This window comes from Raphanus sativus, unplaced genomic scaffold (genome assembly GCF_000801105.2).
Source record: "Raphanus sativus cultivar WK10039 unplaced genomic scaffold, ASM80110v3 Scaffold0581, whole genome shotgun sequence".
NCBI classification, from domain to species: Eukaryota; Viridiplantae; Streptophyta; class Magnoliopsida; order Brassicales; family Brassicaceae; genus Raphanus; species Raphanus sativus.
Window position 1 is genome coordinate 1,670 of NW_026615899.1, and position 26,089 is coordinate 27,758.

General features: G+C 36.4%; 4 protein-coding genes, 1 non-coding gene and 2 pseudogenes across 9 annotated transcripts; 2 read left to right on the forward strand and 5 right to left on the reverse strand.

Moving 5' to 3' along the window:
* Positions 1 to 7,133: 7,133 nt before the first annotated feature.
* On the reverse strand, positions 7,134 to 9,810 carry LOC130502484 (protein S-acyltransferase 8-like; annotated as a pseudogene).
* Positions 9,811 to 10,450: 640 nt separating this feature from the next.
* On the reverse strand, positions 10,451 to 11,856 carry LOC130502485 (uncharacterized). Of its 2 annotated transcripts, none has more exons than XM_056997283.1 (6): positions 11,533 to 11,856; positions 11,347 to 11,443; positions 11,110 to 11,261; positions 10,988 to 11,015; positions 10,776 to 10,884; positions 10,451 to 10,662 (listed from the first exon to the last, which is right to left on the reverse strand). In XM_056997283.1, exons 1-6 carry the CDS (start codon positions 11,698 to 11,700, stop codon positions 10,581 to 10,583), a joined length of 636 nt encoding a protein of 211 aa, XP_056853263.1. In that variant the 5' UTR covers positions 11,701 to 11,856; the 3' UTR covers positions 10,451 to 10,580. The 2 variants fall into 2 exon arrangements, with proteins under 2 accessions (XP_056853263.1, XP_056853262.1); XM_056997282.1 differs by having other exon boundaries at positions 11,110 to 11,264.
* Positions 11,857 to 12,665: 809 nt separating this feature from the next.
* On the forward strand, positions 12,666 to 18,260 carry LOC130502487 (rho GTPase-activating protein REN1-like). 4 transcript variants are annotated; one of them, XM_056997288.1, is made up of 24 exons: positions 12,669 to 12,837; positions 12,910 to 13,049; positions 13,120 to 13,197; positions 13,368 to 13,404; positions 13,735 to 13,811; positions 13,901 to 13,971; positions 14,054 to 14,132; positions 14,208 to 14,358; positions 14,551 to 14,667; positions 14,748 to 14,825; positions 14,910 to 14,965; positions 15,042 to 15,111; positions 15,183 to 15,264; positions 15,350 to 15,593; positions 15,680 to 15,928; positions 16,012 to 16,269; positions 16,344 to 16,402; positions 16,482 to 16,542; positions 16,628 to 16,711; positions 16,813 to 16,926; positions 17,033 to 17,190; positions 17,280 to 17,325; positions 17,391 to 17,501; positions 17,595 to 18,260. In XM_056997288.1, exons 2-24 carry the CDS (start codon positions 12,954 to 12,956, stop codon positions 17,931 to 17,933), a joined length of 2,715 nt encoding a protein of 904 aa, XP_056853268.1. In that variant the 5' UTR covers positions 12,669 to 12,837; positions 12,910 to 12,953; the 3' UTR covers positions 17,934 to 18,260. The 4 variants fall into 4 exon arrangements, with proteins under 4 accessions (XP_056853267.1, XP_056853265.1, XP_056853268.1 ...); XM_056997287.1 differs by having other exon boundaries at positions 12,666 to 12,837; positions 14,054 to 14,358; positions 16,813 to 16,920; XM_056997285.1 differs by having other exon boundaries at positions 12,668 to 12,837; positions 14,054 to 14,358.
* Positions 18,261 to 18,659: 399 nt separating this feature from the next.
* Positions 18,660 to 18,740, reverse strand: TRNAS-GCU (transfer RNA serine (anticodon GCU)). Its single transcript has one exon. It is a non-coding gene; the product is annotated as a tRNA-Ser (tRNA).
* A 427-nt stretch (positions 18,741 to 19,167) lies between these two features.
* On the reverse strand, positions 19,168 to 22,510 carry LOC130502483 (AP-4 complex subunit mu-like). The gene is made up of 13 exons (XM_056997281.1): positions 22,345 to 22,510; positions 21,910 to 22,004; positions 21,536 to 21,739; positions 21,339 to 21,455; positions 21,134 to 21,262; positions 20,803 to 20,929; positions 20,378 to 20,478; positions 20,202 to 20,306; positions 20,010 to 20,104; positions 19,835 to 19,922; positions 19,694 to 19,754; positions 19,522 to 19,595; positions 19,168 to 19,440 (listed from the first exon to the last, which is right to left on the reverse strand). Exons 1-13 carry the CDS (start codon positions 22,403 to 22,405, stop codon positions 19,342 to 19,344), a joined length of 1,356 nt encoding a protein of 451 aa, XP_056853261.1. The 5' UTR covers positions 22,406 to 22,510; the 3' UTR covers positions 19,168 to 19,341.
* Positions 22,511 to 22,812: 302 nt separating this feature from the next.
* Positions 22,813 to 23,586, forward strand: LOC130502488 (thioredoxin-like 4, chloroplastic; annotated as a pseudogene).
* Positions 23,587 to 23,837: 251 nt separating this feature from the next.
* Positions 23,838 to 25,517, reverse strand: LOC130502486 (transcription initiation factor IIA subunit 2-like). Its single transcript, XM_056997284.1, has 4 exons — positions 25,238 to 25,517; positions 24,984 to 25,123; positions 24,837 to 24,887; positions 23,838 to 24,148 (listed from the first exon to the last, which is right to left on the reverse strand). The coding sequence occupies exons 2-4, from the start codon at positions 25,110 to 25,112 to the stop codon at positions 24,008 to 24,010; spliced, it is 321 nt and encodes a 106-aa protein (XP_056853264.1). The 5' UTR covers positions 25,113 to 25,123; positions 25,238 to 25,517; the 3' UTR covers positions 23,838 to 24,007.
* Between the last annotated feature and the right edge of the window lie 572 nt (positions 25,518 to 26,089).

Genomic DNA, 26,089 nt, shown 5'->3' on the forward strand with positions numbered 1-26,089 from the left:
AAACTATCTAAAATATTTGAAAATATTCAAATGTATCTAAATTATTCAAATCTGACAAATATTATCCAAATTATCTAAATATATTCAGAAGTATTGAGTTAAAAATTGATATGAAATTATCATATCTTCATGTCTTATCCAATATAAAAATTGATAGTAGTTCAGATTTTGATTCGGATCATGTCTTATCCAATATCCAAATTAGATAGCATTATTTATGTACTTATGGCTCACAACATTGTTTACTTTGAAACTTGGGGAGATTGTTTTATACAGTTTCGGTTAGCTAGGTTTAGTTGCTCGGGGTCACATTGGAGTTTGGATTGGTTTTTTGGTTTTTTGATATCATGTTTATTAGTCTCATTTTTTTCAAGTTTGGTTCAGTTCGGTTCTCTGAAATTGGTCTGGATCAGATTATCCCAAAAGTCTGAAATTACTCAAATATCTTTCAAAAAAACTATTGAAAACTAAACGAAGTATTCAAAACTATGAATTGTTTCAAAATTCCAATATATAAACTTGTTAACATAACCAAAAAAATCCAGTATAAATACCAAATTCAATTCTTGAGTTTGATTTCCTTTGACTAAAAGTTTTCATCAATTACATACCACAGACATAAACAGTTGAATAACATCATGTACAAATAAAAAAGTTACAAAATAAAAGGTGAAAAGAGTGTAGAACTTTGAACACTCAAAGTTGTTAAGTATCGGACAACACAAATTTTACTCTGTTTTGTTTCTTTCTCTGTTTCTTGTTTTACATTCAACGTATAACTCTTATTTTTATCAAACAAAAACCACACTTCTTTATTAGATATTTAGAATGTATTTATAGTTTTACATGAGACACTAACCAAGGGACATGTCTCTTGAACACACCCCAATGTACAGACACGTACATACATATGTGTAACTGTTTTACAATTAATAAATCTATTTGTATCTTTTCGGTGTGTGATAAGAGTAGTTTACTTTATACATAGATTAATTACTTAACTATATAATATAAAAATATTCTAAACTAATAAGATAAGATGAAGACTTGATCACATCCAACACTCCTCCTTGATCTTTGCTTCATCATTACGGCTAGCTATTCTTGTCGAAACTTGGACCTTGTTGTAGTTAAGGGCTTCATAAATGTCTGCTATTTGTAACTCTTCTGGACAGTACTTGATCTTCCCATTCTGTTCAGTCTCTGTACAAAATGTTCGTTTGCATTTTCTTCATTGTGATTGTTTCTTTTTCACACGCCACATCACTTATTGGTCTTCACATGGTGTTTCTTGTCTTGCTTGTTTTCCATATTTAAACCAAGCTTTTCTCCATAAAATGCATCCTCATTGATACGTTCTTCTCGGAGACTTAAGCGCTTCTCATGCGCTTTCAAGGTACCTATCATTTCTGTCATAGAGAGAGTTGATAGATCCTTTGTTTGTTCAAGGACAGCAACAATGCTATCAAACTTTTGTGGTAAAGAGATAAGAACCTTTTGAACCAATTGGTAATCAGTCTTTTCTTCACCATGAACTCTTAGTTGATTACTCATTGTAATCAACTTGGTTGTGAAATCATTTATGGTTTCACTTTCCTCCATTTTCAGATTCTCATATTCTCTTCTCAAGCTCAGAAGATTAATCACCCTTACTTGTGAACTTCCTAGGAACTCCATTTCCAAAGCGTTCCAAGCTTCTTTTGCATTTGATGCAGGAGCGATTCTCGGAAATATTGAATCCGAAACTGCACTTTGAAGAGTCTGAAGAGCCATCATATCCTTCATCACTCGATCATCTCTCTCTCGAGTTGACAGCGGTGTGCTTTCAGAAGACGAAACTAACGTAACACCATTTTCTATAATATCCCACAACTTCTGTATCTTCAAGATAGTTATCATTTTGATTTTCCAAAAACCATATGAGTCACCATTGAAGATTAGAATAACTTGCTGCATTGTTGTCTCCATAGCTCTGATACCATATAGAACTTTGAACTCTCAAAGTTGTTAAGGATCGGACAACATAGATTTTACTCTGTTTTGTTTCTTTCTCTGTTTCTTGTTTTACACTCAACGTATAACTCTTATTTTTATCAAACCAAAACCGCACATCTTTATTAGATACTAGGATAGGCCCGCCCTACGGGCGGGATATACTTTATCTGTTATCTAGAATTTAATTTTTTGTGATTTTATGGTTTGTGTTTTATGTTTGCATTTGTAAGAGAATTGTATAGCACTAAACCAAGTATAGCATTTTCTTGGTGGCACTTTCTTCGTAGTTCTTGGTGGCAATATCAACACTTTCTTGTAGTGGTAGTTTCTTGTAATAGATCTTATACGTTATCCTTTAATATAAGAGCCGCTTAATATAATATAATGGGTTAGCGTAAGGGGATTTGTAGTCAATGCCTGGACGCAGAAAGCTTGGTCATGGGATTGGGAGCGATCGCAGATAGCGTCAATGTATTTCAAATGAAGCGAGGCTGAAGCTGGGGTTAAGAGTAGTAGCAACGTGCCGCCGCAGCCAAGGTGGACAGAACGATGACGTTGCCATTTATTTGCGTCGGAAGGTTTCTTTTCTCAGGTTACCGGTTGTTATTCAGTTCTATGTTGTTTGGCTTTTAGTCTTGGGGCATATATATATAACATTTAGAGCTCTATCAGGAACGTTGAATATGTAATTGTAATCAAACACGTTAAGTTTACTAAAAGTATGATTATACTTGCTAAATTTGGAGAACCTACGTTAATTAAACCATGGTACGAAAAATATTATTTTATATTTTATTCTAAAATATAGTTACTCTATAATAGAGTGAATTATAGAGTAATGTTGTTTTTTGCTCTAAATATAAAGTAAAAAAAATAACATTACTTTAGAGTAAATTTATTATAGAGTAAATCATTGGAGTAAGTCCAGTTATATAACAGATTTATTCTATTTTAGAGTGAAATATATAGTAAATTACTCTCTGTATTTCATATCAAATAGTTGTTTTAGACTTGTGCACATAGATTAAAAAAATATTTAATTTTCCATATTTTTTATATAAAAAATCATTATTACTTATTCATATTTTAACTAATAGAAAAATACATTGGAAAATAAAGTTAATAAATCCAGCGTAGAAATGCTAAAACTATATATGAAACGGAGAGTGTATTCCTATACTATTGGAGTCGAGATGTTCTTAATAATTCGTGGGTTGGACAATTTTAATTAACAAAAAAAAATGTTTTGTCAACGACAAAAGTTTAGAATATTAGGCTGTGATGACGCGAAGGATAATAGAAAGAATATACTGACATATAGATTTTCTTTATATTATTAAATATTGTGTAGACGACTTTATATCTAGACAATTATACCACAAGGCAATTTTGAGTTTTTTTACATAATAGAACAGTTATTGCTACAAATGTATTTTATATTAACAGCTTCCTTCTTTAGTTACTTATTTTAAACTATCTAGTCACTTAACAACTCTAATCATTAACTATTTGACCAATTAAAGAGAGTGTACTAGCGAAAACTTACTTTCACCACACATCTTTCTCCCATCCTTCCTTTTTTTTTCCTTCGTCTTTTTACCTCCTTCATTCTCTATTTTCTTAGAAAATTCAAATCTGATTCTTAAATATCTTTTTCTAATTTTTTCTTTATGAAATCGTTTTCTCCATCACTCGATCTATCTTTTGAGATCTGTGAAGGTGCATTTCCGATGTTGGTGTACACCTTAGTTAATGTACACATGTTATTTTGTGTACGCTTTTTGACATATACACGTGAACAGTCAAAATGAACCAATATATGTGAATAAGTTGTACACATAAGATAGACTGGTGGTTGCTTACCAAAAAAATACCAAACTACATAACAATAGGTGTACAGATGGTTTTGTGTGTTATTCATATCTAATGATTTTTAGCTTTGATTTTAGTTCATTTATTTTATTTTCCAATACATTTTATTAGCTTTGAAATTTTGGAAGTAAAAATGAAAGCAATAAGAACAAGGATCATTGTGCAGTTATGAAGAAGTACTGGAATGAGTAATCAAATAGTCTATTGGTTATTTTGTGTACACTTTATGACCTGTCCACGTGTACTTAGAAAATGGACTAATATATGTGAAAAAGTTGTACACGAGTAAGTGGATTAACGGTTGCTTACTAAAAATCAAAATACATAATAAAATATATCAAGTCAAACTGAATATGGTGTACATGAAAATAGGTGTACATCACAATTTTCATGTACACCTTTGTAATTGATGTGCAATAAGCATGTTTCGAATATATTTACATAAGAATATATAATATTGTACATAGCCACAGTTGTATACATGTACATAACCAAGAATATACACATGTACATAACCACGAATGTACACATGTGTACACGACCACGATTGTACACATTTACACACACGTTGAAATAGACCACCAACCTTTAATGTACACATATACACTAACGAATGTACACAACTTTACAACATGTTGGACATCTAATATATAAAAGAAGGTTGGATCTCTCCTGCTGACACATCAGCATCCACTTAAGAAATTCGAGTATCCTTGCGTTGACACGTGTCCAAAAAAAGTGCAACTCAGCGTTTCATTTAGCTTGGTTCTAGATGGGCTTTGATCATTAATGTGTGTTGGGCTAACGCTGTGTACGGCCCGGGTAAATGGAGTCTGCTCTCCAACTTTAATTCTATTCGATCAAAGAATACTCTTCGTGCGACGGTGATGCCGGGACGTCTGGGCTTCTTCTCGCCATCTGAAACGGTTCGACCTGTGACTTCGTGTTTAATCTCATTCAATGTGTCATTTAGATCTGCAGCAAGGATCTATATAAATATGTGAGTACTTCTCATCTTTTCCTCATCCTCTCTTCGTATCATTCACAATATACTAATGCGTCATTGTTCTTTGATTTGATTTATGGGTTGTTCTTAGCTTTGCTCATATTCATCCTTGGTTTTGGTCCATTGTAATTGAAGAAACACTTCAATTATGTTTTTCACACTTCATAATCTGGGCTTTGAAACTTGGTACTTGAATCTTTTTATATCTAAGCAAAATCACATCTTTATTTTATATTTTTAAAACTTGAAAGAGCTGCTTATATATATATATATATATATATATATATATATATATATATATAGATTGTTAAGAAAGATGAAGATGTTAAAGTGATTGAAATGGTGGGGATGAGGATTTGGTTGCCTCCACCGCCAAAAGTTATCTTCGCTGAAATTATCTCAATAAAAACAAAGAGTCCGTTGAAGATTTCAGCCATTAAATCATTGTGAGAGTTTTGCATATATATATTTCCCATGTTTGCTTTTAGAAAGGGGGTTATATTACATCATGTTGCAGTTCTAGAATATTGATGTCATCAGAACTATTAGCAGTGTTCTTGGCCAGAGCATAGCTCTGAATTATTAATTTACTGTGACCGGCAGGTAGCAATCACAGATCAGTTTGTTTCTGTTAGGTTGATGGTATGGTAGCAATTAGCAAAGTTTACTGAAAACTATGGAATGGAGAAAACAGGAACGCCAACAACGAATAGGAAGAAGCTATTCCAGTTGGAGATTTCCACTAAAGCAACTCCAAACGAAGAGTTTCTAATTTGCTTTTAGTGTGTATCATTTTCTTTTCCTAGGTGAATTTGTAAGCAACTTCATATAATGGGTTTCATATATGAACTTGCTGCAACCATAAAAATTGTTTTTTTTACTTTTATGTGTCAATCTTTTAGTGATATAATTAAAAAGTCATGTGCTAATCTTATCACATAAATTTTTTTGGTAACACGACTCAATTCAGCAACAATATGTCGCATACGTTCAATTTCGAAATAAAACTTCAAGTCAATACATATTTGCAAAGTTAATTCGTTTCTTTTTAAAAAAATCCAACAAACAAAAAACTATGGAGTACATGACAACATATAAATTTTAAGAAAATCAGCATAATTCAAATCTATGAAGGACAAAATATAAGGGGTTGTTATTCAATCAAGGATATAAGTATTTCAATTTCTTTGACATATAATTTTGTTTTAATGGAATAAATAACAATTAAGAAACTTAACATCGATACATGTAAATAATTCTTTTGGTATCTTTTGATAAATGTTTAAATCCAGACACATTTTTTTTTGCACAATACACATTTGACTATATTATAGTACATTATAATTATTTTGTGAAACTGAATTATTTTACATGCTAAGATATCTATATAAATAAATAATATTCTCATTATTGTAATCATTTTATTTTAAATCAAGAATATGCTAAGTTTGTTTTTAAAATTTTATCACAATTTAAGATAATTTATATTTTATTGTGTATCATTTTTACCGTAATTTAAGGTATATTTATATTTTACTTTTGTATCATTTTTATCATAATTTAATATATATTTATATTTTAATTTTATTTTTTGTCAGCTTACAAACATTTTGTCAGCCTTGAAAAAAATTATAAGTGATGTATTTATGAGGTAAATGTAAATTATACAAAAAATAATCATATAAATCACAAATAAAGTATATCTCGCCCGTAGGGCGGGCCGACCCTAGTCTAATATATATTTCAGAATTATACCTTCACAGATCTCAAAAGATAGATGGAATAATAAAGATACTGATTATGAATATGTTTTCTGGAAAAAAACAATATTCACTTGAAAAAAGAAGAATAAAAAACTGAAGAGAAAAAAATAAAAAAGAAAGGTACATCGGATCCACTTCATTTTATTTTATAGAAATATATGTGATTCATTATCGATAAAAATCACATGTTAAATTAGTCAACAAAAAATTAGTTGCAAACTGACTAGTTCATTTAAAAAAAAATAGTTAGAAGAAACTATTTTGGTAGCATAAATTGTTTCATTATGTAATAAAAACTTAAAACTGCCATAATAATTATAATCTTTTTATAGTAATTTGTATAATTTTCAGGATTCGAAATTTGGATTTCAAGGTGTAAAATAATTAATATATGCTCAGTTAAACCATTGTATTAAAAGAGTTTCCACATTAAGACTATACAATTGGCATAACATATGTAAGAGAACATGATAAACTGGATTTTGGCTGTGCCAGCATGAAAAGGGTACAGATTTATGGTAGATATTAATATATTATCAACGCAAATACATAAATGGAATTCCACCATAATATCAACATAATATCACAATTATTACACAATTAAGGAAGCGAAAAGAAGATTAGAAAAGGGACTATACTCAAAAGATTACATGAACTGACTGGCAAATCCCCCCAAAACCAAATCAGATACTTCTGACTTCTGTCCTAAAAAAGAGACCACCTCCAAATCTTTAGCTTGGTCTCTCCCTGACATTAGAATTACTCACATCTGCTTCTATATCCCAGCTCCCACTTCTTCCACTTCCCCAGCTTCCATGCCTTGTCTCCGTCCTTATCGTAGCCGCTCTCTCAGCAACCCCAAGCATCGACTGGTCAATATCCAAACCGTGATTGCTACCCTCTGCTGGATTACACCGCTGCGATATATTCATCAGATCATCCCCAATGTCTAGATCGTCCTCCACTTTCTCTCTCCGTCCTCCATTTTCATCCTCTGCTGATTCTCTGGTGGTGGTCGTTGTTGGCAGAGTAACAACAGCTCCTCTCGGAGGCTGCTCTTCTTCCACGAAGGCTCTAAAGTTGTTCCTCGAGGGCTTAACCTTCGTGCAAAACACCTCCATGAAATTGTTAGCACAGCCACGGTTATAAGCAACGGTCCTGCTGTTTGCTCTGTACCGGGAAATTCTCATAGGTCGTCTGGTTCGTGCTTATGAGGTAAAGATGAAACCCCGTGAGCCCTCCAACGAACCACAAACCGATAAAAGCAATACGCCATCAGCGCAACCGACCAAGGAGATTCTCTCATCGCCATCCACACGGTTCCGCGCTGATGGTCCATCAGAATCTTGATGTAAAGAGCCGACATGGAGAACACGTAGATGCAGAGAAGCGTCGCTGAGGAGACGAACATAAAGAAGTACCTATAGTTTCTCTGGCCAATGCATTGGCCAACCCAGGGGCAATGATGATCAAAGCGCTCGACGCAGTTGTTGCAGATGGAACAGTGAGAGCAGCGAGGAGGTCTGTAGAGCATGCACGTGTCGCAGTATTTCACTCTAACGGCAATGCCGTTGACAATGACTTCTTTGGTCCGAGGAATCTGAACGCTCGGTGTCCGTCTTCCGTCTGCTGATACAGTTGTCTCGTAGCGTAGATCTTCTTCTGGTGGATGTGAGTTTCGTGGAACGATACCGGGATCTCGTGCAGAGGTAAAGGAGAGGAGGATCAATACCTATCATAAGTAAGAAACAACACAAGACACATGAATCAAACTAAAACATCAAAATATATAACAACAACAATAAAAAGAAGATGTATGAAGATCAGATGGGGAGCAGAGGAGAAGACTTACATAAATAGTGAAGAGAAGTGTAACGATCAAGATAGCGTATCCAGCATTGTAGGGAGAGAACTCATGGCGAAGATGCCTTGCTACAAAGACGCAGAATAAAATAACAGGGACTATGATGAGGAGTAGGGTAACAGGAATTGATCTAGCATCCGGACCGAAGACTAATCTCCCACCAAGGATGAACTTCTGAAAAAAAAGAGCAAGGACACACACACCGTAATATATCAAAGATCATATAGAAATATAAGATTGTTTTAATTTAAACCACCAAAACAAATGTACAAGGCTTATGAATCCCATAACCACTAAATCTTCAAAAATGGTTGTGAACACATCAAATTTCTTAAAACATTCTAGACCCTGGCATCACTAGATTACACGCATAATACAAAAGCTAAACCAAATCAATATAGCTTTGCGTAACTAAAAAAAAGAGAATACACACTACAAAATGAAGCCCAAGTAAATAGAGGTCAAAGAAGCAACGCAAAAAAAAAGTAAGCAACTTTGATTATAACAGAGAAGAGAACAAGTAAGATGAGGTTGGGTGATAGATAAAAAAAAAAAGGGAAGGGGGGGGGGGCTTACATTGCTTCCTTTCCAGGCTTGGAAGACCCGTTGAGTCTTCTGTGTCATGGAGAGAGAGAAGAAGAAAGCAGAAAACTTTTGAGCTACCCAGAAGACTAAACTCGAGGATAAAGCGTTGTATACAGTTATATATCCTCCCCGCCGTTCATTTGGGAAAATTCACCGGCGAAAGAAAGAAAAGGAAAGGGCTTTTCGCTTTTCTTCAGATGAGAAACCTAACTGTACCCCCCAGAGAGAGAGAGAGAGAGATCGCGGAATTAATCACACACTAATAATAAGGGTCGGCTGAACCTCCCTCAACGACAACGACGACGACGGTTGTGTTCTGCGTCCGTCTCGCGACGCGACGAACGAATGACGACAATTAGCTCTTCTTCTCTCTCCCTTTCGTTTTTTTTTTTTTTAATTTGACGTCATCCTGTTTACCCTCCTAAACTAAACCACAATTATTAGTAGTTGTACCGCTCGCTTTTCTTTTTTCTTCTTTTTTTTTTTGAAAAAGATTCTCCTTTGATGATTTCTTTTTTTTTTCTTTGGTCAAGGCTCCTTTTTTATGATTTCAAAATCACAAACATTGTAAGCTTAAACCTCAAAAGCATTTCAAATGCACAACCCTTTGTGATAAGTATTACGTGACAGGTCAATATGATTGGGATCTTGATTCGACTGTCCACTTGTGGAGACTACTACCTCTTTACAGGTCTGATTTAAGAATTATTCACTCACTGTTTAGACCACCCGGCCGTTGAGTTTGTGGTTAGATTTCTAAGATCTCTGCTTTATATGCAAACGTTTGGCAGCAGTACTGTCCATTGTATGAAAGAGCGGTCCGGTTATATGCCTCACTTGTCAGCATAAATGCTTACCACCAACATGGTATAGATATTGCACAACTGAAATATGTTTAACTTAAACTGAAATAAAAACAATGGTTTCAGGTGTGAAGGCCGGGAAGAAATTAAAGCAGCAGCAGCAGATGTCCTACCTCTGCAAAAGCGTGTATTGTCACTTCTTAATGAAGTCAGGTAAGAAGAAGAATCATATTCATTACACCATGCCTGCCTGCTTCTCTTTCAAATCTTGTCTAGAGAGACAACTTACATACTATTTTAATCTTTGAATTTGCAGATACAAGATCATAGCGCACGTATGTCCGCAAACGACAGAGTTCTAATAGGTGAAGGCAGCTGCGGATCGCCAAGGAGTGTTTTAGTTTACCTGGGCGAGTGCAATGTGGATGACATGTACACGGGCCCATAGTAAAACCCAGCACTTAACTAAAAAATCAAAAATAGTCTCATTCTCTGTTTCCCACTTTTATTCGTGATTTTGACAAGGCAAAAAGAATAAAACAACTGTGCACTTGTTTTTGAAATAAAGATTTTATTTCAGAATGTGAACATATATCATCCAGAAGATATAAATGAAATGATATAAGAAACATTGTTGTAACTAATGAGGAGCACCACCACCCTGTGATTTGTGAGAGATGTGTGGTTCCCATTCAGACGAGCTTTGATATAGCCTTGAAAGACACCCAGAAGGCTTTAGATGCAATACTCAGGATCATCGGGTTTTGATATATCCTGTTTGCCATTAACGTGAGAACTTATATAGAAGCATTCAAAGTAAAGAGGATATTGTGATACTGCTTTAAAAATAAAATAAAAATAGGAGTGTGTTTGGTCAATGTACGTACCCAATGGCAGTGGCGCTCCATGAAGCTAGGTTGTAAATAACATTACTACCTTCCCATGCTTTACGAAGCTTCCCCTTACTCTTCTTCACAGAAAACATGGTGCTAAGTGCTACATTCCCCAGTTCATAAAATAAGCGAACTCTTAGTATCTGATTTTATTTTTGATAAAGGAGAAGAGACATAATATATAAAAGTCCGACTCACAAGCATACCTTTCTGAAGCTGATCAGGTGATATATCCTACAAAGAAAGAGAGATTATCTTCACAACCTATATATGAGATAAGTTGACGAGAGACATAAAAAAGGAGGAGATGTACTAAGTAGGTACGTACCTTAGTCTGCTCAAGGGAAGATAAATAAGTAACCATGAAACAAGCAATAGCATCAGTTATATCTTCTTCCCTAACGACCACATAATCATCATCTTCCATACCCACCGATATTAAATCGTCATCACTAACTACATCCCAAGAGCTACCACCATCTTCTGCCAAATTCTCATCAACCTACAGTTATATGCGAAGGGAAACGACATATCTATTATTCAAAACTGTAATAAAACTTGTTACCTGCAGGATTAATGACTTGGAGAATAGAAGCTTGACCTAACTCTATCCTGTCCCTAAAGTCGTGACATTCAACCCTAGATTTGATGAGATCATACAACTACAAGACAGAAGCATGCATGGAAGCTGTTAGATTCCATCTCTCTCTCTCTCTCTCTCAGATATCAAATTCAATGAAGTAATCGTTACTTTATCCGGTGAGTCACTACGTTGGCCAACGCGGTCGCTGTTATCCACATCATCGGAGAGATTTAGAAGGTGGAGAGCTCTTTGGCAATCGTCGAGCAAGTTCTGCAACGTCTTACGCTGGACACGAATACTATCTAAACGAGACGAGCTAGATTCCTCGATTTCCATTGAGGAGTTTTGCGTATAAATTGTGAGACGAAAAACTTCTTACGGCGTGAAAGATAAAGCACGATTGATTCTTCTTCTTCTTCTCTTCTTTCTTTGTTTAGTTTCGCCCGGAAAATAGGATAAAGACAAACAAGCAAGCAACTAAATTTTGTTATTATGGACACAATCTTATTGAATCTCATATATAGTTAAAAACTTATATATTTAAATAATTTTAATGTTGTCCAAAAAAAAAAAAAAAATTAATAAAACATTGTTATTTGATGGGCTTTTTAAGCAGATAAAAGGACCGTAAGTTTCCTAAGAGGCCTCTTGGCTAAAACAGCCACATCCCATACATGTGCAGCATCTCTCATGCATAAGTCTCCTCGTTCGTTCCATCAACAAGGCTTATTTATATTATTCACCACTAACTATTGTAAACTTCCTAATCTGCGTTCCGGATGTTATGTGCCCCCAATGGGCAAAATTAATCGAGAGGAATGAATTGAGTCCCCATGCAAGCAACACAGTATCTAAAAGATACCTTATCCAATCTGTATAGAGATGCAAGAGAATAATTAAAACACAGAGGTGTCAGCATTTATATGAGTGGTGGGTGGTGGATGATGGTCGTGCCCAGCACGATTCAGCAAGGTTGTACTAATTAGCTTGTCATTTCTTTCTCCACTTTTCCCCCTAAATTACAAATCAAGAAAGCAGTGGATACCTCTCGGACAAGGAAGCGTTATGGAATCCATATTATCAAAAAAAAACTATATGTAGATTAGAGAGAGTAATTGTAAGACAGGCCATACATGTGTGTTTAATTTCTTAATTTTTAGTGTTTAATTAATTATACAATATTTTTATAAATGCTTGAAAATTTTCCCTCCAAGAAGAAGAGATGGGAGTTATGATGATGACATGTCAGAGTACCGAATAATGAAAAACAGAAGGGGCTTTCCTCTGTTTACGCCCAAAGTTTCCGCTTTACCTCTTCTCTCATACTCAAACCACCGTTGAACACATCAATCATTCATATCTCTCTCTCGTCACCCTAAAAGACTTATTATTTTATTTTATTTTCAAAATTAATTATTGTTACCATCATCTCCTTCCTTCATTCTCCACAGGGATCAAAGAAAAAAAATCAAGGTACTATTTCTCGAATCCATTGGCTACTTCCATTGCGTCTTCTTGATCGGACATTCTATCTTTTGGATATAGTGCATCATTTTGAATGGCGTGAAAACTGCGTTATATAACAAGTTATGTATCAAGCTACGTCTAGCAAAAACGGAGAATCTTCTTCTTCACAGCCTCCTCAACAACAGCAGAATGATAATGAACCAGAACAGGAGCAACATGTACGTCTCTCCCTTTTATCATTTTGCAATATTCATCTCCCTAATATCTCTTGTTTCTTTCCAATCGTAGGGTGACACATGTAGTATTCCTCCTGCGCAGTCTGGAAACATAGACTCTCGTTCCCGTGGCAGCGCCAACAACAACACGGTAACACTTTTTTTCTTACATTATTATTTGTCATTTATTTTTAATGTAAAAGAAATAAGCCTTTATAATTAAAAAAAGAAAAAGAAAAAACAAGCCTTAACTCTAGTACGTTGATTGCGTTTAATGTTAGATATATCTGCCTCTTTTAGTGATTTTGATACCCTTTGTAGGTATTCAAGAGTGGACATTTATCTATATCATCAAAAGGTATGTTTTACTAGCTTCTTAGCACGAGAGTTTCTTAGTTTCAGGCAGCCTTTTGTGTGTGTTTGCAATACTATGATGACGAGACTTTGTTTCCCTCTCTAAGGACTTAGAGGTGCTGCATTTCCAGCTAGTAATTAAGGACATATACCATGTAAAGTGGGTTATATGCATGGTGTATCTTAAAACTTTGCTCTTCTGTTTCACTATTACACCTTTTCCAATTTTCTTGGGGGATTCTTGATTAGTAGTAAGTGTTGGGCTAACCATAGTGCAAAAATTCGTATTAATTTTGGTTAATGTAAAAGTTTCAAAAAGGTTTTCTTAACACAGGGCTTGGCTGGACATCTTGGAAGAAAAGATGGTTTATCTTGACGCGTACTTCACTTGTTTTCTTCCGAAGTGACCCGGTAAGCTTTCACATATTCTAATGAAAGAGTACTGCATCCTGTTACTTCCTTGTGTGTTTGAGGGACTAAACGGTGTTTTTGTATTACAGAGCGCAGTCCAACAGAGAGGCGGTGAGGTCAATTTAACCCTTGGGGGAATTGATCTCAACAACTCAGGCAGGTTGGCTTATTTGTCTCTGTAACCTATGTATCTGTTTCGGTGTTACTAACATCATATAACATTTGGACTATTTTGTTTTTAGTGTGGTTGTTAAGGCAGATAAGAAGCTGTTGACTGTTCTCTTCCCTGATGGTCGTGATGGACGTGCCTTTACACTCAGGGTTCCTTCACAACTTTTCTTTTATATATCTCCTCGTTGTTTATCAATATTATTTGATATTTTCTCTTGCTTGCAGGCTGACACTATGGAGGATCTACAAGAGTGGAAAACTGCTCTTGAAAACGCTTTGATGCAAGCTCCTAGTGCTTCCCATGTTATGGGTCAAAATGGTATCTTCAGGAATGATCATGCACCAGATGCACCCCCTGCCGATGTTGATGAACCCAGTATGTCTTTAAGCACCCATGTATTATCTATCATGTAAAACAAATGTTCCCTTCTTATGGAGTTCAAGGCTGACCAGTTAGTATCAAAAAGCTCACAAGAATGTGCACATTGTTTAGATAACTGATGACATCTAAAAGATTAGTTTCTCCTTCAACTCATTTAGACAATGATTTATTTATTTTTTCTTGCAGAAGAAGAGACACCAACAAACTTGACTGTCTTTGGAAGACCAATACTACTTGCTCTAGAAGAAGTTGATGGATCTCCATCTTTCTTGGAAAAGGCTCTTAGATTTGTTGAAGATCATGGTACTAGTTTCATACGTTCTTTTCTGCTTTCTTTATAACCCATATATATTGAGCTAGAAAAAGACATATTTACATTGCAGGAGCCAAGACAGAAGGAATCTTGAGACAAGCTGCTGATGTTGATGATGTTAACCATCGGATTCGTGAATATGAGCAAGGTTTTAGATCACTGCATATATAGTGCATATACATGATGATCTCCTGCATTGAATTAAAACTAATACATAGTCACTTTGCCTCAGGGAGAAATGAGTTCACTCCCACTGAAGATGCTCATGTTATTGGTGATTGTCTTAAGGTATATGCCACACTAGCCTTTTGGCTCTTTTAAATCTCTCTCTTTCTCTCTCTAACTGTATTCATAAAATGCGCAGACTGTTCTCAGAGAGATGCCTTCCTCTCCAGTGCCTGCTTCTTGTTGCAACGCCCTTCTTGAAGCTTGCCGTAAGTTTTATAGTTTACTTACACTCCAAACACGTTCACATATGTTGTAAACGTGTAACAACTTTTATCAGGTGACCGTGGCCATAGAGTCAATGCCATGCGTGAAGCAATTTCTGAATCATTCCCTGAACCAAATCGTCGCCTTCTTCAAAGGTATATAGTCTCTTCTTATCTGGTAGCTTATGATAGCTTACAGATGAACTTTTTTGTTATTAATTGTGTTTGTTCCTCTTGCAAGGATCCTGATGATGATGCTGGTAGTGGCCTCTAACAAAAACGTGAACCGGATGAACACAAATGCAGTTGCAGCTTGTATGGCACCTTTGCTTCTTAGACCTCTTCTCCATGGTGACTGTGAAATTGAAAACGATTTTGATGTGGGCGGTGATGGTTCTGCGCAACTTCTGCAAGCAGCTGCTGCAGCTAATCATGCACAGGCTATAGTCATAACACTGTTAGAAGATTATGAAAACATCTTTGGAGTAAGATTAAAAGGTTATACTATTCTGCATAGTGAGCTTATTTTCAGACACTGACATCTATCTACATGTATGGTATGTGGATGCAGGAAGGTTCCTTGTCAGCTGGATTGTACTCTGATTCAGAAGAGAGTGGTAGTGGAACCGAGGAGGGAACAGATGATGAAGAGTATGATGATGATGATGGCACACAAGGATCTGAGGACTACACAGATGAGGAAGAGGACCTTGAAGGTGAATCTGAGGGATCATACAGTGAGAGTGAAGCCTTTGCCGACCATCATGGCGATGACATTGATCATCATGATGATGGACATAAGGCACGGTCCCATACCAAGGTTCAGTAGTTATCCATTCTTGACCTGATGATACAAGTTCCTTGCTCTTCACTCCATCTTTACTTGACCATTGTGTTTTGCAGATAAATGATAACTTAAGTTCTGAATCAAAATCTCCAAAAGGAAGTATGAAGCCTAAAGTTCCTAAGAAGCTATTATCCGGCTCTAACCGGTCTTCGCTACCACGGTATGCTGATGATGATGCAAGGAAGGATGATAACATCCTAGTTAAAGGTTCTTCTGATGAGGTCTCAAAAACTGAGGATAGAAACTCATCAACTTCAGATGTAGCCTCTGCCTCTAAGGAACCGTCTAGTGAAAGACACTGGGGACGTGCCCATGTAAGTTTCTTTGATGTGGTTTCCTTAAGCTCTTAAACGTTTTAGTAAAAAAGTTTGGTCTTATATGTGCACAGGGGAAGAGAAACCTTTCCATAGAATCTATTGAACTCTCAGCTGAGGTGGACGAGGCCGAGTAAGTATCATTATCATCATCATCATCTCTACAAGTGATTTCACATTCTGTATCTGACAATGTTTTTTACACTCTGCAGTGCTGACGTTGAAAGACTTGAGACAACCAAAACAGAGCTACAAAACAGAATTACAGAGGAGGTCATGATAAGTACCTTTGAGTATATAACTCGTTGGCTAATACAACTGGTGATTTTTTTAACAAGCTTTATTTTTAATACAACAGGTTAAGAACAATAAAGTTCTACATTCTAGTTTGGAGAGACGGAAGAAGGCTTTGTACGTGAGACGCGAAGCTCTAGAGAAAGATGTAAAGCGCTTAAAACAAAAACAAAAACCATATCCAAAAGCTAAATGAAGTTTTTGTCTTATTGAGTGTTTTTACAAATGTTGTTGTCTTCTTTCTTTTAGGTGGAAAGGCTACAAGAACAGTTGCAGCAAGAGAGAGACAAGAGATCAGCTTTGGAAGTAGGACTGAAAATGTCAAAAGGGAATAAACCTATTCAAGAAACAACTGATGTAAAGGTTGCTCTTGTTGTTGTTGTTGTTGTCGTCGTTGTCTAGGAACTTGTTTTGGTTAGAAAGTACATATCCAACTTGAAAGAGACATGTTCTTTTTTTGTTTTTACAGTTGAATAAAGATCTGCAAGAAGTAGCTCAAGCAGAGGATGATATTACCAACTTGGAGCATAAGGTTGATGATCTTGAAAACAGACTTGGTAAACAAGACGTGAAAGCCTCTGGTGCAAGCAAAGGATCTCGGAGAAGTCCAGAGCATAATGCAAAAATGTAAGGATATATTCATCAACACATTCAAAACTTGATCACCTCACAACAAAGCTAAGTACTAGTCTTGTTTCAACCTTTGTCACACACAGGAAGGAGAAACAAAAGGATACAGAAGCAGCAGCCTCCACGCTCAAGGTAAGTATCTGATACTTGTCTGTCAAGTCTTTCTCTGTATTTTATGCCCTAACATTATTTAGCAGGAAGGGCATTGGGATGCAAGAGGAAATGAGAAAGAGAGGCAACATGAGCCACGTGGCAAAAGCTCGCAGAAGCTTGCGGGCACGTCTAAGAGGTCTGGCTCAAAGGGAGAGGTATGCTTTCATATATACTGAAGCAACACAAAACATATATCATTTTGTTTTCATTCAAAAACATGCTGAAGCTTAGTACAAACAAACAAACAGGGAAACACAACAACGACTTCTGCACTTTCCAAATTGACAATGAGACTCAACTTCCTCAAGGAGAGACGTAGTCAGATCGCTAACGAGCTTTCAAACATGGACAAAGGAAAAAGCAGCTCAGGGCAACCCAGTCCATCCTCGGGGCAAAAGCGCAGTCCCCAGGAGACTGAAAGAGGAGGAACAGGTTCGAACCAGAACCAGAACCAGGATTCAGACAGCAGCAAACTCAATAGCCCGCATGTTCTTGACCGAGGAAGATCAGACAACGGAGGAGATAGAAGCAAAGGATCCGGTGGAGGAAACCATCCCAGCACTACACCAAGGACCTTCTCCAGATGATATCGGTCACTGAGAGCTGCTTAAACCCAACTCCCCCCAGATGTACAGTCACTATTTAACTCCAGGTCCTATGCTTATTCTTTTCTCCCCCAACCGACAAATAACAGATTCATTCTTTATTAGTTCTCTCTCTCCTCTTGCTTCAAAGAATCAAATAAACTACACTCTCTTTTTTTTTTTATTGTGTTATTGACTGTTCAGTGGATATATGTTACTATGGTAGAGACATTTACATCAGTATAGAAACAAAACAAAAAATTGAATTGTATGTAACAACTAACAACAGTGCTTGCTTGAACAAAATCATAAATGATTCCTCTGCTAGTATTGTTTATAGAATTATAGTTGTCATTATCGATCTTCATCTACAATAATAAAAGAATGATAAAATAAATATCACAAAACAGCTTCATGACTTGCTCTACAACGTAAAGAAGAGGACACTAGAGAAAGATCACTGCCCAAAAACCGTTGAAACAAAGCCTTTGTAAAGAGCCATTTTTCTGCTCTTTTACCGTCTTCACCGCGCATTCCCACGCGCCTTCATCGCTCTCGTCTTTGTATTAAAAGAACTGAGAGTTCTCTAATCATTAGAGTATACCTTAACTGCTGTTAGAACTGCAAGAGTGAAGACAGACTCGCAGGCTTACGAGCAAAGTTAATTGGCTTCTTCATTCTTAAAAGTCTTCATGAAAAATTCTAGTCTTCATGAGAAAAAGTATTAGACGTCGCCTGAGAGATTCGAATCTCGCGGGCAGAGCCCATGTACTTAGCAGGCACACGCCTTAACCACTCGGCCAAAGCGACTTGTTGCTATGTTGCTGATATATAAAATATAAATATAAATACAGTTATGATTGTGAGATTGTTGACCTGAGCCTACTAATCAGATTTGTTGCTATAAACCTTCACTCATACAAACATTTTTTTTCTGCTTGAATTGCCTGGTAATAAAAACAGGAGCATACGTCTTGGTTTTAGAATTTGATTTAAACACGTCAAGGGAGTGAGTTTATTAAAAACCCTTTTAGGATTGGTGAAAGTGGTAGATATATATATAGTGTACAGTGGGGAAGAAAGTTGTTCTAATATTTGTGTAACAACCATGAATAAAGCTAATCTACTCGTGCACACAAGAGAGATGGTGTATCCTAAGTCTTAACAAGTGTCATAAAAGAGATCATCAGGGCCAGGGGAGAACAAAAATAAAGCATATGATGAACACCAAAACAAGAACATATATAAAAAGAAATAAGATAGAAGAGTTAACATTCGACATGTACTGTGAAGCATCTTGTCAACAACCTCTTACAACTTAGAACAAGTATGATCAGAATCCGAACAAACATTGGTAAAGAGAAAAGTTGCTTGGGACATACAAAGTGACAAAACATTATTATATGAAAGGTCATATCCGAGCCACGTATGAATTGGCCTGCGTCACGTATCTAACCCAACGATATGGATTGTGACTACTCGAGTTCTTTGCTATCTGCAAGTATTTGACCTGCATCACACGAGTCATTACAACATGTGATTTAAAGAGTAACAGTAAATATAAGATGGGCACCGTCAGCATTTTGCTTACCTGAAGTTTAGAAACATTGTACATCGGTATCGTGAACGTCATGCTGACAGGCCCAGCTTCCTTTGTGATGTTACCTAAAACGATATTGAGAATGTATTATCAGTAATGCTTTCATCTTTCTCTGCGAAAAAAAAAACAAATAAGGAAAGCTTTTTGTCTTAAGAGGGATCACCATGAAACTCTTGTGAAAATGTCAGCTTCGCACGCAGTGTATGTTCAGCCCCGCCAACAATCTGGAACACCACAGTTAGCAAACTGGAAGCACCATACTATAAACTCAAATAGCAAACCGCGAGAGAGATTCAAGACTTGCCTTTTTAAAACTCCATTCAAGCATTTTGCTGGTTTCCTTGAAATCTGTTTTCTGCCCAGTCGCACCAAGTTCTAACTCAAAACTAGCCCTGTCACAACCAAACACAACCCGTTGAATCTAATATCTTGTGTGATTCAAAATTTACCATAGCTATCATTTATGCAAGCGTACCAACCTGGAAGTATAATTTGGCAATGGCATCTGAATAGTAATCGTGTTTGCAGTTATGTCTGAAGGAAACTCGGCGCGTATTTTAATAATCACTTCGGCCTAAATTTCAGCAAGCAGAGAGATTATACGACATAAGCACTTGGGATAAAGATTTATAAAGTATCTGACCAGACGACGTGTAAGCACCAAACTGTACCTTAAGGCGTCCGGCCTCTTCAATCAAGGTATTAACATGAAACGGAGGCCTGAACTCTTGGGTCATACGGTAGTTCATTACCGGAAATTCACCATCTGGTGGAACCTGAAAAGGAAACGCAAGTTAAAGAGCTATTATGACAAGGTGTTATATGTGGTAAGTTTTTTGAAGCTCACCAGGGACAAAGTTCTATCCAAGTCGAAGCTATCAAGACGAACAGACTCATGAAAGTTACAATCATCAAGTATCACCCCTGAACCTGAAGAACTCCTATAATCTGCAACAAAAGAATGAATTTATACCTCAATTGTGAATGTTACCTCAATAGTAGATTGAACCAACTTTATGGGTGTGAAGATAATAATGATTTGCCACAAATACGCAGAAGAGTTGAACAATTGTAGCTATATACTAAAGAATTATCTTATGAAGAAAGCTTATAAGTGGAGTCATGCAGCTTAGTGCATGTTTCAAGCATTCTCAATGCCGAAATGTCACGGAGCAGACACCAATATTTCAAAAATAGTGAAAGAATAGAATACGACGTAGATCCTTCACAAAATAGTAATTTTGATTGAAAGGGGTGAAATGAACAAAATACCATATACTGATCTTTCTCCTCTTCCTATGTTTAGGTCTTCATTAAGAGCTAAACGAATTTCTGGATTACCAGAAAGATAACTCTTCATTTGAATGGTGCCATCAATCTCAGAAGTCAGTATATAACCCTGTTCAGAAACCAGAAAGAAGTCATGGATAATTTCGAGGAAGAAAACTAACATGAAGATGTAAAACTACACATATAAGGACATAATACATAGAGTTGATCTGCAGAAATAAATCGTTTCATGTGGCAATGTGAACAGAACCTGGCAAGACTTCCATAACTTCTTGTGATATAATAAACTAAAAAAAGAAAAGCAAATACTCACGCTTGAACTAAAAGTAACACTGATTTTCTCGATGATGTCCACAAAAATTTCCTCTCTTCTCCGACCTCCAGGATCATTAGCTACAACCGACTTCGTAACTGCTGTTCCAGGCATTCTTTTGGACCCTTGCTGCATATAACATTAATTCAAGGGGTCATTATCATATACCATACAAAGGTTTAAAAAAAAAAAAAATCAATCTCACTGTGAAGATGGCAGCAGGATCGAGAGGTTGAAGGCGTGCAGGAGCAATCAAAATTGGCTCGTTGAATACATAGGATTTCAAAACCTCGGTTGATGTAGTTTGCACGTAACCAAAATCCTAAATCAAGGTGTCATATTTTTAGTAATATTCGCTACAAACGCATTAACATACTCGCTAATGATGATGATGAGACTTACAATGACTTCATCAAGCAACTCATACACGAGCACAAAGTTCTTCCTGAACGAATCTTCATTCAAAACACCGAGGTAGTCCTTAATAACACGAGCGATCCTTTGTAGAAGCTCCAGAACCAGAGAAGGTGAGACGTTAACCCTCGTTGTCGCAACGAAATATAGACCAACAACCTTGACATGGAAGTAGTTCACACCATCTACATTCTATAAAGCACACAGCAAAAAAAAAAAAAAAGAATGAGAGTTAGATTCATTAGAGCTCTGAACTAAACAGAAAAAAATGCTCACCAGTCACCACTAACAAAACAGTTGAATTCATTATCATTATCACATTTGGATATTCATATTAAATTAATGAGGACGATGATACCTACAAAGATAGGTGGTGCTTCAGCATTACCATCCTCCTTCCAGAACTTGACTTTACGGAAGAATGTCTCTGTACTTCCTTTTGGTACCTCAGCTCGGTCTGTTGCAAATGAAAACGTTACACATCAAAGTTCTCGTTAACAAAAAAAATAACAAACAAGGTTCTTCTACTAAATACAGAGCAGAGAGTCCTCTAATGGAACTATGGAAGCCAGAACACTTTAATCTGTTATATCGTAAAATCTGAATTGGAAAATTCTGCTAAACATTTAATGCGAGCAGATACGAAATGGTGGTGGATCAAACAGATCGATGAGCTTAGAGAAGCTTCAATGGAGAAAATCTCACGAAACGGTGACGATAAGTCCGGAATATCAAGGAATAAGCAGCAGAGAGGATGAGATCGGGAGATAGAGAGAGAGAGAGAAGAGAGAGCTTACAATCACGGAAGACGATGTTATCTCCTCGCTGAGATAAGACGAAGAACTGAGAGATCATCATCCCCTTCCTTTCCTGGACCCTACTGTTCGCCGATCGTTCTCTCGTCTGTGTGTATCTGCTCTCTGGTGGTTTGCTCACGTTTTTTTTTATTTTACCAATTGATTAAAGTCGTTATCGCAAAGCTTCTTCACCAGTCGGAAGGTTTGACGGGGGGGCCCATTTTAGCATATCACAAGATACTGTAATTGTTGTTGTTATATATGTTTCTGCTAGATACTAGTTTATTATCTTGTATAATGTCTGTGCAATTACCCAAACCCACTAAGGAAAAGGCCCATGTCAATTATAATCTCTGTGTTCTGTGTGTGTGAGTGTTGGTGGATAAAGAGATGTCACCTTGGCAGAGGAACCAACTGGAAAAACTAGATCAAATCATCCAGTTTCTCTGCTATTGACGTTCATTTTCAATGCAGAAGCAGAGCATTCTTCACTCAGAGTACCTAAGATTTGGCAACGGCTTGGTTAAACGGATAAAAACAAGTGCATTTCCTAGATGGTTCACTCGCAGCAGTGGAATCAGAATCTCGTTTCTAACAACTGAAGCTTCTTCATCCATGAGTATAATAAACAAAACTTGCACTCGGAGACCGAACAGCTTAGGACAGGAGATACATACAAGAAGACTTAAGTGATGAAAACCAAGAAGAAGATCTATGTCCGGTTTGAGTATGTCACTGAGTTCAAGACAGATGATGAACTTCTTAGAGTCCTCGAGAAATCCAAAAGAAACTAGCTCTTTGGTTGTGGTTGATTTCTATCATCCTTCATGTGGTTGCTGTAAATACATCTCAAAGCTCCGCAAGAAATCTGGTGACAAAGAAGCTCCCGTTATCTTCCTTAAGCATAATGTGAGCATAATGCATATTTGTTTTAATAATGAACAAGCTACATTGAGATTGTTAAATGATTATTGTAGGTGATAGATGAATACGATGAGCAATCTGAAGTCGCTGAAAGGCTCCGTTTGTACGTACTCCCCTCCCTCTCTGAAGTTTTGTCATAAAACAACAGCAATCACGACAAGAGAGTTTTGATTTACTACACTCTTATGTACAGTCAGCTTCTCTCTTCCACTTCAACAAAAAAATGGAGTTCTGTTAGAAGCATTTGAAACTAGAGACAAGGAGAGGATTGACGCTACTATTCACAAATACACTTCCTCTGAATCTTCAAGCACATAGGAGTAAACCGCACTTTTGGTTACCTTTCCCAAATCAATGACAATAATGAGAACTATATTGAATAAAGCAGCATCCCTCAAACTTGTTGTAAACATCCCTTGCACTTTATCATATACTGAATAAGACAGAGACTATTTTTTTTGTCTCAGACTGGAGGATAGCAAGAAAGAGATGGGTTCAGTATGAATACTTAAGTGCAAGAGAGAAAGGGAATAGTTGACATGGAGAAGTGCGATACAGATAGAGAGAGATGGTGAATCTTAAGAACTTTCTCATAGAAACAGGAGTCCCATATGTCTTTGGGCCGATAATGTACATATAAAGGGGCTAAATTGATGGCTGCAAATGGAGCTCAACATATAGCAAGTGCTTGAGTTTACAAAGTGAAAAAGGGAAAACTCAAAAATCTATTACATATCTCTCACTGTGTGAGCAGCTTAGAGTCACATGCCACTATCTTGACCCGGCTAACATTCTCTTGACGGTCGTCAATCTTGAACATTGCGTCCTGTAATATAAAGGTCCATACGTTGTCACAGAACCTGTAAGTGTGCAAGTGCCCCTGTACAAGAATTTAAAAAACGAGATTTAAGCATCTGCCAAACGTTCTCTCTTATCTTGTGTGCAGCGTTTAATAATTGGCTACGACTAGTGGTTACTATGTCCAAAGAGAATTAACGTCAATCATCAGAAACACTAGCATAAATAACATGATGCTAAGATGTATGGATCTGGATAATCTTGGGGATAACAGATGTCAGTTCCTACTTATTAGCCAGATAACTCAATCCATACAGCCTAATCCTCAAGTTGAACATTATACCTCTAAGAACTCATATATATATGAACTAGCTTCAGCCTTTTTATTCATACATAACACCTAGACAAACTGTGATCTCGACTGAATCCATACAAGATTAAATCAAGTTGCCACCAAAAAAACTCAAAACTGACACAAAATCATGAAACTAGTGGAAGCATGAACTAATAAACTCTCCAAAGACACGAATAATTGCGCTCCAATGTTAAAGTTCCCTAAACTTTCAACTCTAAGAAAATTACTTCCAGGAAATATGAATACTGCATCAGGTTCAAACCAACCAAAACGAACTAGAGCAAGATTATTTAGAGCTACCAATCACAAACAGACATGTGTGTTTACTTTTACCCATTACCGTTAACTAAGATTCAGTATTACAAACAAAGAATTAAAAAAAAAAAAAAAAAGCGAAACAAGAGAGAAAGATCACCTTGATAGACACCTTGGTCTTCACTTGGCTCTCCAGAGCTTCAGTCATGGACTATACAAAAAGGACACATATATATCAGACTGAAACAAAATTAAAAAAAAAAAACCACAGAAGCAAAAAACCAAAAGACTCCAAAGATCAAGTAACCTTATCAAACTGAACAAGGACTTGGATAGCTAGCTCAGGGCTCAAGGTACCGCTCTGAACCATCTCATCCAAAGTCTCCGTCAAACACATCCCTATGGTCGATCTCCTGTATAGCTCAAACGTCGCCATTATCTAACGATCTGCCCGATTCAAAGCAAACTCAAAAATCATCGAAATCGAATTTCTAAACAAATCGGGAAATCTGAAATAGCTTTCGACAAAATAAAAGAGATGAGAAAATAGAGAGGGTTTACCGATCTCCGGCGAAGTAAGAAGAAGGATTGGTACGGCTACCGTTGGGGTCCGATTGCGAAGGATTTGGTTCTCTTGAGCGGAGAAAATAATTTGGGGCTTTTATACCCTAGTTTTTGCAGGCGACTATATATATAGGCAGCGATCGATCAAAGGGAGACTTGAAAGTTCCGTTTTACCCTTTAGTTTCTAGTAGAGTCAAAAGGCCCAAGATGGATAAAGAGAGAAACCCATTAATGCTTTTGTATTTGTAGACCATTAAGACATTGCCTAAAACTGTTATAATACGTTAGGCTAAGCCTATACTGTTTATTTCGGTTTGTTGCCACATTTAATGTGTTTGACCGGTTCAAACACAAAGATTGTGATACTTTTTTTTCGGTCAAAAAAGATTGTGATACTTTTGGTCATGGATTGATTACCTAAATACACCATCGATATAAATATATATATATATATATATATATATAATTTGGGTATGGAGTAAATAACTCAGCTGCAGCCTGGAGGCAGGCCTGTCACGGACTCCTATTTACACTCACTAGCAGCGCTGGTCATCGGCAAACATTAGTTTTGGATTCCATAGATTTTCGGAATTTGTAAACATACGTAGATGGTCCGCAAATTATCAAACCAAATGTTTTGGCAAAAAAGAAAACAATAGTTTCACGGAATACCATACGAAAAGAAGAAAATTTATTAATTATGCTATATAACATCACTCATACTTGTTTTATGCTAATATCATCCATGAATAAGAAGTAACTATATTCATCTTAGCATTGGCTAAATATATATTTCCTCCGTTTTATATTAGTTGTCGTTCTAAAATTAAATTTTGTTTTATTTTAAGT

What these genes read in the sequence shown, in the direction of transcription:
- LOC130502485 (XM_056997282.1), bottom strand. Translation starts at nt 11,700, where the DNA reads ATGGAAATCGAGGAATCTAGCTCGTCTCGTTTAGATAGTATTCGTGTC. An exon ending in CCAAGTCATTAATCCTGCAG is followed by an intron (nt 11,265 to 11,346) that starts GTAACAAGTTTT and finishes AGAATTTGGCAG; the next exon opens with AAGATGGTGGTAGCTCTTGG. An exon ending in TGGAGCGCCACTGCCATTGG is followed by an intron (nt 10,663 to 10,775) that starts GTACGTACATTG and finishes AATGGCAAACAG; the next exon opens with GATATATCAAAACCCGATGA.
- LOC130502487 (XM_056997285.1), top strand. Translation starts at nt 12,954, where the DNA reads ATGTATCAAGCTACGTCTAGCAAAAACGGAGAATCTTCTTCTTCACAG. An exon ending in GATTCGTGAATATGAGCAAG is followed by an intron (nt 14,826 to 14,909) that starts GTTTTAGATCAC and finishes ACTTTGCCTCAG; the next exon opens with GGAGAAATGAGTTCACTCCC. An exon ending in AAGAAACAACTGATGTAAAG is followed by an intron (nt 16,927 to 17,032) that starts GTTGCTCTTGTT and finishes TTGTTTTTACAG; the next exon opens with TTGAATAAAGATCTGCAAGA.
- LOC130502483 (XM_056997281.1), bottom strand. Translation starts at nt 22,405, where the DNA reads ATGATGATCTCTCAGTTCTTCGTCTTATCTCAGCGAGGAGATAACATC. An exon ending in ATCCTGCTGCCATCTTCACA is followed by an intron (nt 21,263 to 21,338) that starts GTGAGATTGATT and finishes TGTTATATGCAG; the next exon opens with CAAGGGTCCAAAAGAATGCC. An exon ending in ACAATGTTTCTAAACTTCAG is followed by an intron (nt 19,441 to 19,521) that starts GTAAGCAAAATG and finishes CGTGTGATGCAG; the next exon opens with GTCAAATACTTGCAGATAGC.
- LOC130502486 (XM_056997284.1), bottom strand. Translation starts at nt 25,112, where the DNA reads ATGGCGACGTTTGAGCTATACAGGAGATCGACCATAGGGATGTGTTTG. An exon ending in TCCTTGTTCAGTTTGATAAG is followed by an intron (nt 24,888 to 24,983) that starts GTTACTTGATCT and finishes CTTTTTGTATAG; the next exon opens with TCCATGACTGAAGCTCTGGA. An exon ending in AGACCAAGGTGTCTATCAAG is followed by an intron (nt 24,149 to 24,836) that starts GTGATCTTTCTC and finishes ATTCTTGTACAG; the next exon opens with GGGCACTTGCACACTTACAG.